The sequence below is a fragment of the Chiloscyllium plagiosum genome, unplaced genomic scaffold (genome assembly GCF_037043375.1).
Source record: "Chiloscyllium plagiosum isolate Xiang-an unplaced genomic scaffold, Cpla_swu_hap1 HiC_scaffold_4, whole genome shotgun sequence".
Taxonomy (NCBI): Eukaryota; Metazoa; Chordata; class Chondrichthyes; order Orectolobiformes; family Hemiscylliidae; genus Chiloscyllium; species Chiloscyllium plagiosum.
Window position 1 is genome coordinate 38,031,852 of NW_028270142.1, and position 13,864 is coordinate 38,045,715.

Sequence of the window (13,864 nt, forward strand, 5' to 3'; positions counted from 1 at the left end):
CAACAGGGTACGGCAGTATCTGTAGAGAAAACCAAGCTAATGTTTCAGATCTATGATCTGGTTACACAGAAACAATTTTTTGTTACAGCACAGTAGGAGGCCATTCAGTCCTTGAACTTCTGTGTTTTCTCATTGGGCAGTTGAGAGATTGCACGTGGCTTTTTCCACTTCAGAGATATGAGTACTGAAGGGATTAAGCAGTCCAATGCTGGATCTGCACATCCAGTCACAGGTATGTCAGGTGGTATTTGAAGAAGAAGGTGTATGAGATACTTGGTTTTTCACCTGTTCCTTCTGCTATTTGTAGTTGGCTCCCACCTGAGTCAGTTGGAAATATTCAAGTTGGTTGGTACCTTCCAAGATGATTCTCCAGTTTGAATGGTCTTGAGTAAGAGATTGCTGTGAATTGGTGGCAACTTTGCATATATTTGGAGAAGCTTTGGAGACATCCTTGATGTGTTTTCTCAATCACCCCCATCAGTAACAACTTGCCACGATAGAGCTCTGAGAGAGAGTTTATTTTGTAAGGTTTGTGGCAGGATTAGAGATGATGTATCTCACCCAACACAACTGATTGATTGGTAACAGCCAGTGCCTACATGTTGGAGTGGTTGACACTGATTCGAGCATTTATCCTGCTATCATATGTTATAGGTCTACTGGAGATACTGCAAAACAGATTTAGCTAGATGAAACTTGTAAGGCACATTAGAAAAAGATGAGTAATCAAGAAATCTTTTGAAGAAAGGATGAAAGTCAATCTAATAGATGCCATTAAAAATATGAAACATTTTGTCAAAGTGGATATAAAATATTTACGTGTGGGCAATCAAAAGTCAAGAGACCTATTTTTTCCTCTATTCACTCACAGGATGTTGGTTTCGGTGACTGTGCCAGCATTTATTGCCAATCCCTAGTTGCCTTTGAGAAGAAAGTGGTGAATTGCCTTCTTGAACTGCTGCAGTTCTTGGGCGGTAGCTACACCAGCATTGAAATGTTTCACCATATAACATATTTTTGGTTGGCAGATGTCTGGCCTGACAACAGCATCCTGTATGGGAGAGTGCCACTTATGTTACTGCATGGGAGCACACTGAAACTATTACAACTTTTAGTTATGGAAGCTGAATTTATTAGTTTAATTGTAATATCATTTTCTTTCTTTCTCTGCTTTTAGCAATTTATTCTTCCTGCCCATTCAATCAGTCTAGTGCATCCTTCAGACAATGTGAAAGGCTCAAACTACTGGCAGACCGTTCCTGAAGAATTCTGTAATTACACATTGGATGCACTTATTCGTAATCGCTTAGAACTTGAGAATTTCCAGGTATTCCTTCGCGAAAATTTAGCAGGGTAAGTATCTAGATACCATTCTTTAAAATAATACAGTGAAAGTCATTGTAAAAGATCCAAATATTACCAAAGCAAAAATACTGCGAAACTTGAAATCTGAAATAAAATTAACAAATACTGGAAATACTCAGCAGGTCAGAAAGCATCCATGGAAGAGAAAAACAGAATTGAGAACCTGTTAATGTTAACTGTGAGTGGAATATTCTATGTCAGTTCAGAGATTTTAGAAGTTTGAGTGGGGAGACTTTGTTGTGAAATGGGGATATCTTCAGTTTCTCATTGGTGGATTAGAGTTTTGTAATTAGGATTAGATTACTTACAGTGTGGAAACAGGCCCTTCGGCCCACCAAGTCCACACCAACCCACCGAAGCGCAACCCACCCAGACCCATTCCCCTACATTTACCCCTTCACCTAACACTACAGGCAATTTAGCATGGCCAATTCACCTAACCTGCACATTTTTGGACTGTGGGAGGAAACCGGAGCAAACCCAAGCAGACACGGGGAGAATGTGCAAACTCCACACAGTCAATCACCTGAGGCAGGAATTGAACCCGGGTCTCTGGCGCTGTGAGGCAGCAGTGCTAACCACTGTGCCACCATGCTGCCCAATTACACTCTCAGAATCTTTCAGGTGGGTTAGCATGTCATGAATCTTCACCAACATCCCAGCCTGCTGAAATTATGTTCAAAAATCTTGTTAGTAATAAACAGGAAAGAGCTGAACACGAACCCAAAGTATGTAAACATATATGTATGTAAGTATATATGCACACACACACATCTCTATTTATATGTGGTGAGTGCCTGATCAGGTGGACTTCTTCCTTCAAGCTCGAGGAAGTACAAACTGCTTCTGTTATTTGGCTTCTTTATAACCAAACCATTTCTTTGCACAAATGCTTCAAGTTGAGTTGCAGCCTTTCAAACTCAATTCATAAGCCATCTTTGCCGTCTGCAGTCTAGCTTCTGGTTAGACCCTTATAGTGGGAGTGGTGAATTCTAATGGAGTGAACAAGACTGTGCAAGTGAGTCAACTACATGGCTGACCTGGGTAGACAATTGGGACTGAAGTCAAAGGGTGTGCAACTCAAACGGCCATCTTCTGTGACTGTGTCCTTGGCCCGTGTAATCATTTGGTGAAAAGCTACTTGATGTGTACATTCTCCTAGACGTGATGAAAGTTTATTGACCTGATGGAGCATTAACAACTGCATAACTCCTTTTATGTTTTACATGTGAACCTTACAGATATTGACTGCACATGAAGTATTGGATGAGGTGTCTGGCAGCCAATGTCCTGGGTACCAATCCTCTGCAGTGGTATTATACAATGCCAACTTACATTCATAGGAACATAAATATTGAGTAGACAGTGGTGCATATGCTGGCAACGTGCAGTAATTTGTTCATCCTCTTGAGGCTCTGGATCCAGATTCTTTTGAACTGCTTATGGGCACTGGCCCCCACAGCCATAATTGTCCGGACTCTCTGTGTCAATCGATTTAGCCTCATTCATAGAGTCAAAAACTTTACTTCCTTCCTGGGCAATCTTCAAGAGAACTAATAGAGATGCATCGCCGAAGTGTGGCACCATATTTTGCATTTTCTCTGACATCTCCAAGATGGGAGTGGGTGATGCCCCTGGGTTGCAGGGACCAAGTGCTTTCCTGCATGAGAATCCTGGCAAGTTTCAGAACTCCCTGAACATAACATTTGGCATTTTATCAGTGCATGAACATGTAACGAGTTGGAAAAAAACATAATTGCACAGGAAAAATTGTTTCATCAGTTTTTATGCCCACCTCCCACCTGGCCTGAGAAAAATTCCACCCTTTGTTTCTCCCCCCAGAATTGTGATTCCTATGGCTGAAGAAGGGGTTATAATCCGATACTGAAGTTAACAATCTATTCAAAACTGAAAGAACTGCCAAACAGTAAATTAGAAACAAAAACAGAGGTTAGTGAAAAAGTTCGGCAGGTCTGGCAGCATCTGTGAAGATAAATCAAAGTTAAAGTTTCGGGTCTGGTGACCCTTCCTCAAAACATTCTGACCTGCAATGTTAACTTTGATTTCTCTTCACAGTTGCTGCCAGACCTGCTGAGCTTTTCCAGCAACCTCTGTTTTGTTAACAATCTATTCAATGGTTTCAGCTGATGCAGTGTGAATGGTTGTGAAGCCACAAGGGATAGATCTTTTAGGCAAGAGTTCAGCTTATTGGCAATAGTCTAAACCTGGATGGCCACAGATCACAAGTTGAGCTATTCCCCCAAGTTCCACTTGTGGAGTCAGTGACCACATCTTCCCTGGCCTGTTCTCAAGTGGTTGGACATTCTCCAGATTTTCCATTAAAACCTGGGACTACACTACTCAGGCCAATGAGCAGGTTGAGGTCAGTGATGTTTGCAGTCAAAATGGAGGTGTGTCATTGAGAAGCAAAGCTTTTGTCAGTTTATAGACTGGGAATTATGGCACATTACTGAACCTCCTGATGTCTGCAGGGAAACTATCAAAGAACAACAGCTGACAAATCACTCCCATTGACACAGTACCTCATGCTGATACATGGACATTTGTCTTTCTTTTTATTTCAGTATGGATCTCAAGTGCTGGATGGACATTGAATACTTCAGAAGAATACCTCACAATGAAAAAACTACAAGAGATATTACGTCCAAAGCCATCAAAATCAAGTACTTGAATAGGCAGTACTTCTTTGGACCTAGTAGCCCAGCTTCAAAAGTACAACAAAATGATGTAATTGAAAGTTTTAATATTAGATTAGTCCTTCACACATGACTCAAGCTAGTTCAACCAGATTAGTAAGCTAAAATTGGGTGGCCCAGTGCCTCAGTGGTTAGCACTGCTACCTTACAGCACCAAGGACTCAGGTTCAATCCTAGCCTTGGGCTACTGTGTGGAGTTTGCACAATCTCCCTGTGGCTACGTGGGTTTCTGTCAGGTGCTCTAGTTTCCTCCCTCATTCCAAAGATGTGCAAGTTAGTTGGATTGGCCAATGCTAAATTGTCCCATAGCATCCAGCAGGTTAGGAGGATTAATAATGGTAAATGCAGGGTCATGTGGGTAGGGTGTGGGGAGCTAAATGGCCTTATTCTTTGCCTTTAAAAATATTTCTATGTTTCTAACTGGGTCTCTTTTCACTGCAGCATAGGCAATTGAGAGGCTTATAGAAGTTCATAAAATAATGAGGGCTATAGGTAGAGCTAGTTGTCTTTTCCCTAGGATGGGGGATTTCAACACTAGGGAGCACCTTTTTAAGGATAGAGTTTTTTTTTAAAATGAGCGGCAAATCTTTTTCACAGGAATTTCAGGAATTCCTGAAAAAGGGCTTATGCCCAAAACGTCGATTCCCCTGTTCCCTGGATGCTGCCTGACCTGCTGCGCTTTTCCAGCAACATATTTTCAGCTCAGTTGTATATTTTCCCAAGAGTTACCAAGGATTTGTTTGGCAAGTAGCAAGAATCTAATTTCAATGTATTAGCATGCCCTACATTGTCACTAACATACCATTTCACCAGAGGAAACAGGATCTTGGCAATTAACTTTGCTGGGAAAAAGAAGCATGTGCTTTTATATTCATAACTGGTTTAAAGTGGCATGAAGCAGACAAGATAGTCCTCTTGCCAATTTGGACTGCCTTTATTTCATGGAGAGGATTGTTGGATCATCAAGGATGAGAAATTTGCTCCATTGAGCTTGGGCAAGGGATTGGGATATGGTAAACAGAAGGGGAGTGGGTCATGATGGACCTATGAGGGTTTATGGGGGACAAAGGGAGGAAGCTCAGTAACTCAGGAGTTTTAAAAAATGAGGAAATTAAAGAAACTGAAGCAACAGATAAAAGTATTGTTAAATCTTTAGGGACTAAGATCTGATGAATCGTCAGGACCCAAAGGCCTACATTTGACAATTCTAAAATAGGTAGCTGCAGAGATTAGTAAATGTGATAGCTATGATTTTCCAAAAATTCTTCAATTCCTAAAACGTCCAATTAGACTGGATTTTGACAAATGCCACACCATTTTTGCGAAAGGTGGGAGGAAAATGGGCCAGTTAGCTTAACGTCAATTACTGGAAAGTATTGCAATCTATTATTAAAGAGGTCTTAACAATTTATTAAGAAAAACACAGCATAATGAGAACATGTGAACTTGGTTTTACTGAAAGAAATCCTGTCTGATAAATTGTAAAGACAGTATCTTTTTTATTTTTCTGTATTTTCAATTGTGTATTGAAATGGGAAAAGGACTGTTTTAAAAAAAAATTGTGGAAAGACTAGCTTCATTTTTTAAAAGCAAGTTACTGTGACTAATTGTAAATCATGTTTACACTGCTGCTGTGTTCAAACAGTGGGAGGGGATTGTTTGTACATAGGCAGGCACGATTGGGTAAATACAAAGTAAGATCTGGCTGGCATCAAATAGCTGATTCGTTTATGGAATCTTGACCAATGAAGGATACCAAAGTTATGACATCAACTGGACAATAGCTATCAGATTGTCTCCTGGTAGCCGTACAGATTGTGGGTATGGACCATACTGGCAGAAGGCTGAAAGCTTCTCAAAGATTATGTGACATGTTTTTCTCTCCAGTAAAAAATACTTAGAACCTGAATAAAGCCAGTTTAATTTTCCTCCCTAATTGTTGTAAGCAGTGGTTTTTAACTAGCAGCGAGGAGACTTTGCAGCTAATATATTAATTGCCCACAACTTCTGTAATGTGGTGAAAGGATCCCAAATAAGCAAGCTTAAAGAACAACAATTGCTGTCAAGCAAAAGGATTGTGTTAGCGAACCCAGCGGATTGGTGCTACTGAGTTTATTTTCCCAGTTTTTCTCTCCATCCATAGCAAGTTTTTGTAAGTCTGTCTCTATCTGTAAGTGTGTATAGGGGAGTTTTATATGGGAGCTAAAGTTTCAATTAGTGAAGATAAATTCCTACAGTTCATAGTTGTTTACTTGTGGTTAAAATCTATTTATTTATAATAAACAATAATTCTTGTTCAGATCAGAAACCTGATCCATGTTTTTCTGTTAGCGTGAGTCCATGTGACAGGTACATTGGGGAATTTTGCATTCTTTGAAATTTATGACTCTGTGAATAATGAAGCTTAATTTCTAGTGTGCTTCCCCAGTGAGGTTTAACAAAATTTACATAGACTGTGCTAATGGAACAATGCGAGGTAGGGAAGAAATGGTCAGCATGGACAAGAGGGGCAAATGGCTCCCTTCCATCCTGTAACATTTCTATGGTTTCTATGGAGGCTGCAAAGAGATATGGACAGGTTAAGTGAATGGAAGGCAAGATGGCAGGTGCATTATAATGTAGATGGGTTGGAAGTTATTCAATTTGATGATAAGTATAGCAAAGTTTTTTTTAAACATAAGGCTTTTTTTGTATTGATATTCAAAGAGCTTTAGGTATGCTCCTGCAAGTGCACAGGAAGTGAATATGCAAGTCGAGCAAGGAATTAGGAAAGCAAATGGCATGGTGCCATTTTATCACATGGGGACTGGAGTACAGGAAAAAATAAATCTTGTTATAATTGTGCAGGGTTTTGCTGAGACCATCAGGAGAATTATGTGCAGTTTTGGCAAGAAAGATAGACTTGCATTCGAGTCAGCACAACAAATGTTCACTAAATTAGTCCCTGGGATGAGAAGGTTGTCCTTGGATGAGAGGTTGAGGAAATTGGGTCTGTATTCTTCAGAGCTTAGAGGAATGAGAGATGATCTTATGTAAGCCATCTTGAATTGCTGTATCTATTTTTAAAGGTCAAATTACTGTTCTTTCTAAAATGTATAATATTATAATTACACAGTTGTGACAATTTACTTTGGAAAACAAAGAAACCACATAAGTGATTTTTCTCTCCAGGTGATGATACTAGCTGGGGGATGGGGCAAGTTGCTCCATGATAAGTTGTCTTCAGATATTCTAATTGAAGTTCAAAAATATGTAAAATTACGCTTGGAAAGAAAATGGCTGCCAATGTTTCTGGCTTCACCAGAGTTTGTTCAGAGGCACCATAAACAGGTATGGCAATCCTACAGTTATAGCAGGCACTGCGTGTAAATAGCATTATCTACATGCTCTATATTGAAAATATAAATTCAGCACTTGCTGTTTTACATATATCATATGTATAAAAAAAATTGTACTGGAATAACTGGGATGAAACTGAAAATGGAGAAAATATTTGATCAGAGACAAATAATGCTTTAATTTCAAGTTGATAACCTTTCATCAGAACTACATAAAAGTTAGAAATGTAATAGAGTTTAAGCAAGTAAGCGGGATGAGTGGGTTAGAAGAAACAGCAAGGAAGAACAAAAGAAGGGATGTCAAGAGTAAATAATAAATTCTGAAGATACACAGTCAAAGAAAGTGATAATTGAACAAGTAAGGAAACAAAAGAAGTGGTTTGAAAATATGTAAATGACAGAATGATGAACAGCTTTCATTTGAGAGCAAAAATGAATTAAAGTAAAAACCTGCAAAGATAAAGGAAACAAGATCATACATAGGTTTTCTGGAGAAGCAGATATTTGTTATATCTGATTTACTTATATGTTTCAATATCTTTTATTTCAAGTTTGCACTTTGAATTGGTCACATATAGATTTTCTGTGCATCTGAAGTTAATAATTAACTTATGTATTTCTGTTACTATGGTGATTTCTGTTAAAACAGTTTTTGATGGTTAAAGGGGCGGTGATTACTTTAGGATTTTATGACGTGGCAGGGTGAATCACTATACTTTAAGGTCTGCTCAAAATGTTTAGAGTTCGGAAGATGTTTGTTAAACTTGATGGAAACACTTAAGAAAGTAAGGTGGTGGTGGGACCCAGGGAGATACTGAGGAAAGAGATCAATCTGAGACTGGTATGTCTGAGGAAAATAGTGAGTCAAACAGTCAGAGCAGGCAGGAACAAAGCAGAGATCGATGTCGCACCGATAAATTAAACTGCATTTATTTCAATGCAAGAGGCCTAACAGGGAAGGCAGATGAACTCAGGGCATGGTTGGGAACATGGGACTGAGATACATTGCAATTACTGAAATATGGCTCAGGGATGGGCAGGACTGGCAGCTTAATGTTCTAGGATATAAATGCTATAGGAAGGATAGAAAGGGAGGCAAGAGAGGAGGTGGAGTAGTGTTTTTCATAAGGGATAGCATTACAGCTGTACTGAGGGAGGATATGTATGGAAATACATCCAGGGACCAAAAGAGAAAATGCTGGAAAATCTCAGCAGGTCTGGCAGCATCTGTAAGGAGAGAAAAGAGCTGATGTTTCGAGTCTAACTGACCCTTTGTCAAAGGCTTTAATACATCCAGGGAGGTTATTTGGGTGGAACTGAGAAATAAGAAAGGGATGATCACCTTATTGGAATTGTATTATAGACCCCCTAACAGTCAGCGGAAAATTGAGAAACAAATTTGTAAGATTTCAGTTATCTGTAAGAATAATAGGGTGGTTATGGTAGGGGATTTTAACTTTCCAAACATAGACTGGGACTGCCACAATGTTAAGGGTTTAGACGGAGAGGAATTTGTTAAGTGTGTACAAGAAAATGTTCTGATTCAGTATGTGGATGTACCTGCAAGAGAAGGTGCAAAACTTGACCTACTCTTGGGAAATAAGGCAGGGCAGGTGACTGAGGTATCAGTGGGGGAGCACTTTGGGGCCAGTGACTATAATTCTATTAGTTTTAAAATAGTGATGGAAAAGGATAGACCAGATCTAACAGTTGAAGTTCTAAATTGGAGGAAGGCTAATTTTGATAGTTTTAGTCAAGAACTTTCAAAAGCTGATTGGATGCAGATGTTCGCTGATAAAGGGACGGCTGGAAAACGGGAAGCCTTCAAAAATGAGATAACAGGAGTCCAGAGACAATACATTTCTGTTGGGTGAAAGGAAAGGCTGGTATGTGTAGGGAATGCTGGATGACTAGAAAAATTGAGGATTTGGTTAAGAAAAAGAAGGAAGCATATGTAAGGTACAGACAGGAGAGATCGAGTGAATCCTTAGAAGAGTATAAAGGCAGTAGGAATATACTAAAGAGGGAAATCAGGACGGCAAAAAGGGGACACGAGATAGCTTTGGCAAATAGAATTAAGGATAATCCAAAGGGTTTTTACAAACACATTAAGGACAAAAGGGTAACTAGAGAGTGAATAGGGCCCCTCAAAGTTCAGCAAGGCATCCTTTGTGTGGGGAGCCGCAGATGGGGGCGATACTAAATGAGTATTTTGCATCAGTGTTTACTGTGGAGAAGGACATGGAAGATATAGGACATGAGGAAATAGATGGTGACATCTTGAAAAATGTCCATATTACAGAGGAGGTGGTGCTGGATTTCTTGAAACTCATAAAGGTGGATTAATCCCAGAACCTGATCGGGTGTACCCTAGAACTCTGTGGGAAGCTAGGGAAGTGATTGCTGAGCCCCTTGCTGAAGTATTTGTATCATCGACAGTCACAGGTGAGGTGCCAGAAGATTGGAGGTTGGCTAACGTGGTGCCATTGTTTAAGAAAAGTGGGAAGGACAAGTCAGGGAACTATAGACCAGTGAGCCTGACGTCAGTGGTGGGCAAGTTGTTGGAGGGAATCCTGAGGGACAGGATTTACACATATTTGGAAAGGCAAGGATCGATTAGGGATAGTCAACATGGCTTTGTGCGTGGGAAATCATGTCTCACAAACTTGATTGAGTTTTTTGAAAAAGTAACAAAAAGCATTGACGAGGACAGAGCGGTAGATGTGATCTATATGGACTTCAGTAAGGCGTTCGTCAAGATTCCCCATGGGAGACTGGTTAGCAAGGATAGATCCCATGAAATAAAGGGAGAACTAGCCATTTGGATACAGAACTGGCTCAAAGTGGAAGACAGAGGTGGTGGTGGAGGGTTGTTTTTCAGACTGGAGGCCTGTGACCAGTGGAGTGCCACAAGGATCGGTCCTGGGTCCACTACTTTTCATTATTTATATAAATGATTTGGATATGAACATAGGAGGCACAGTTAGTAATTTTGCAGATGACACCAAAATTGGAAGTGTAGTGGACAGCAAAGAAGGTTACCTCAGATTACAGCATGATCTTGATCAGATGGGCCAATGGGCTGAGGAGTCGCAGATGGAGTTTAATTTAGATAAACGGAAGATGCTGCATTTTGGGAAAGCAAATCTTAGCAGGACTTATACATCTAATGGTAAGGTCCTAGGGAATGTTGCTGAACAAAGAGACCTTGGAATGCAGGTCCATAGTTCCTTGAAAGTAGAGTCACAGGTAGAAAGGATAGTGAAAAATGCGTTTTATTAGTTTGAGCATTGAGTACAGGAGTTAGGAGGTCATGTTGCGGCTGTACCGGACGTTGGTTAGACCAGTTTTGGAATATTGCATGCAATTCTGGTCTCCTTCCTATCAGAAGGATGTTGTGAAATTTGAAAAGGTTCACAAAAGATTTACAATCATGTTGCCAGTGTTGGAGAATTTGAGCTATAGCGAGAAGGTTGAATAGGCTGGGGCTGTTTTCCCTGGAGTGTCAGAGGCTGAGGGATGATCTTGTAGTGGTTTATATTATCATGAGGGGCATGGATAGGATAAATCAACGAAATCTTTTCCCTGGGGTGTGGAGTCCAGAACTAGAGGGCATAGTTTTAGGGTGAGAGGAGAAAGATATAAAAGGGATCTAAGGGCTACTTTTTTCACGCAGAGAGTGGTGTGTATATGGAATGAGGAAGTGGTGGAGGCTGGTACAATTAAAACATTTAAAAGACATCTGGATGGGTATATGAATAGGAAGGGTTTGGAGGGATATGGGCCAATTGTTGGCATGTGGGACTAGATTATGTTGGGATATCTGGTCGGCATGGACAAGTTGGATCGAAGAATTTGTTTCTGTGCTGTACTTCTCTATGACTCTAAAAGAGAGTTTTGTTTCAGTTTTATCTTGAGTAGGGCAGTTTTATGAAATCCTTGCATGGAGAAACATGTCTTGAGCAATCCTCCTGAGAAGGGGACAATATGATAAAATTAGCTTACCTTTGAGTCAGCAGTTAATGATATCCCAGACCAAATGTTGTTGGGACAAAACACTGAAGGGATTACTTGAAGCTGAGTACATTTAAGCTCAGGCATATCAGAGCTGCATAAAGAAGCTATTAGTGTTTTTGGTTGAGAAGTTAAAGTCACAACTACCTTAAACCTATCAAGAAGTCACGAAAGGAATTTTGATGTGTGTATAGTGCAAGGGCTAATATTGGGTACAAAGGATTCTTTTTTAATCTAGTGAAGGAGTGTTTTGGGATTAATGGGAATGTATGTTTTGCTGTGATGTTTCAAACTCTTTGAATTTGGGTTTGAAGCAAATAGATTATCTTCATTGTTGCTTAACAAACTTCTGTTTTATTGTCAAAACAAAATTTGCAACACTGGATACTTCTGTCCAAACCAAAACATAATCCATCAAGCCAGATTTCTATCCAGGATCTGATTTGTCCTGTAATAACAGCTGAGATGATAACATATTACATTGATAACTTTTCGATTTCATGGAACCTGAAACATTGGGCTAAAATTTGCTGATCTCTCATGGGCAGACCTGCATCAGATGGGCAGGGAGAGAAAGTGGGGGATCAGAATTCCAAAATTGTTAACTTATCCATTTTGGCTGTCATTTTGGCTTGTAGGGGAAAGGAGGCAGCTAATGATCTGGTATATATGAAAACTGGCATGGAATCGTCCGCATTGCTGCTGACCTCAATTTTGTGTTTCATTGAGTTTCATGAAACTTTCCACAAGGCAGGTGAAGTTCTTCAGCCTGTATTAATGACATCAGGTCCAAGGACATGAGAACTTTAGGAGGAGGTGGTCTGGAGTCAGAAACATTTCTATATGCAAGTGCAAACATTATGGGTAACTTTGAATGTCATAATCAGATCAGAGAGAAGAAGTGGTGTAATGATAATATCACAGAACAAATAATCCAAACTCCCAGGCTAATATTCTGAGGACATTGGTTCAAATCTCACCATGACAGCTGGTGAAATGTGAAGTTAATTAAATCTGGATATAATGGTGGCACAATGGTGACCATGAAGATACTGTTGATCATTGCAAAATTCTTTCTGGTTTATTCATATCCTTTAGGGAAGCAAATCTGCCATCTTCACCTGGTCTAACATATATGTGACTCTCGAGCCAAAATAAAGTGGTTGACTCTGAAATTACCTCTGAAATAGCTTAGCAAGCCACTCATTTATACCAATCACTATAAAGACTCAACAAAGAAATGAAACTGGACAGTCCACTTGGCTTCAACCTAAGCACTGGAAAAGGCAATAGCAGAAATAGCTCTACCAACTCTGCAAAATCCTTCTTATTAACATCTGGGGCCAGTGCCAAGATTGGGGGAGCATTCTCACAGACGAGTCAAGAAACCGCCTGACATAGTCATTATCATAAAATCATACCTTACAGACAATGTCCCAGACACTACCATCACCATCCCTGGATATGTCCGATCCCAATGTTACAACAGACCCAGCAAAGATGGCGGCACTATGGCATACAGTCGAGAGGGAGTTGACCTTTAAGTCTTTAATATTAACGCCATGACATCGCATGGTTTCAGATTAAACACGAGCAAGGAAAACGCCTGCTGATTACCACATAGTATTCTTCCTTGACTTATATATCAGTACTCCTCCATGGTGAACAACTTTTGGAGGAAGCATCGAGTTGACAAGGGTATAAGATGTCCTCTGGGTGGGGGATTTCAATGTCTACTGCCAAGAGTACCTTGATAGTAGCACTAATAACTGAGTTAGTGGGACATAGGACATAGCTGTTAGGCTGGGTCTGTGGAAGATGGTGAGCGAACCAATAAGAGGGAAAAACATACTTGACCTCATCCTTACCACTCTGCCAGCTGCAGATGCATCTGTCCATGACATTATTAGTAAGACTGACCACTACACAGTCCTTGTGGAGACAAAGTCCCTCCTTCACATTGAGAATAACCTTGATCATGTTGTGTGTCACTGTCACTGTGCTAAATGAGGCAGACTTCGAAGAGATATAGCAACTCAAGACTGAGCATCCATGAGACACTGAGGGCCACCAACATCAGCAGAAGTATACTCCAACACAATGTACCACTTCATGACTCAGCATATCCCCAGTCAACCATTACCATCAAGCCAGAGGATCAACCTTCATTCAATGGACAGTGTAGGAGGGCATGCCAGAAGCAGCACCGAACATACCTAAAAAAGATGTGTCAACCCAGTGGAGCTACCAAACAGGACTGCTTGTATGCCAAATAGCATAAGCAGCAAGTGAGAGATGGAGCTCAGCAGCATCTGCTCACTGACACCTAGTTTGGGTTCTGTCAGGACCACTCAGCTCCTGATGTCATTCTGACTTTGGTTTAAACATGAAGAAAAGAGCTGAATTCCAGAGGTGCGGTGAGAGTGACAA

At 40.3% G+C, this 13,864-nt stretch overlaps 1 protein-coding gene across 1 annotated transcript in view; it reads left to right on the forward strand.

The window, feature by feature from the left end:
* The window catches only part of LOC122549508 (regulator of G protein signaling 22-like), a 117,389-nt gene that overhangs the window by 73,735 nt on the left and 29,790 nt on the right, over positions 1 to 13,864 (forward strand). Inside the window, exons 13-15 of the mRNA XM_087985824.1 lie at positions 1,178 to 1,353; positions 3,951 to 4,113; positions 7,254 to 7,412. Coding sequence (XP_087841950.1) covers positions 1,178 to 1,353; positions 3,951 to 4,113; positions 7,254 to 7,412 — 498 coding nt within the window. The remainder of the gene's footprint in view (positions 1 to 1,177; positions 1,354 to 3,950; positions 4,114 to 7,253; positions 7,413 to 13,864) is intronic.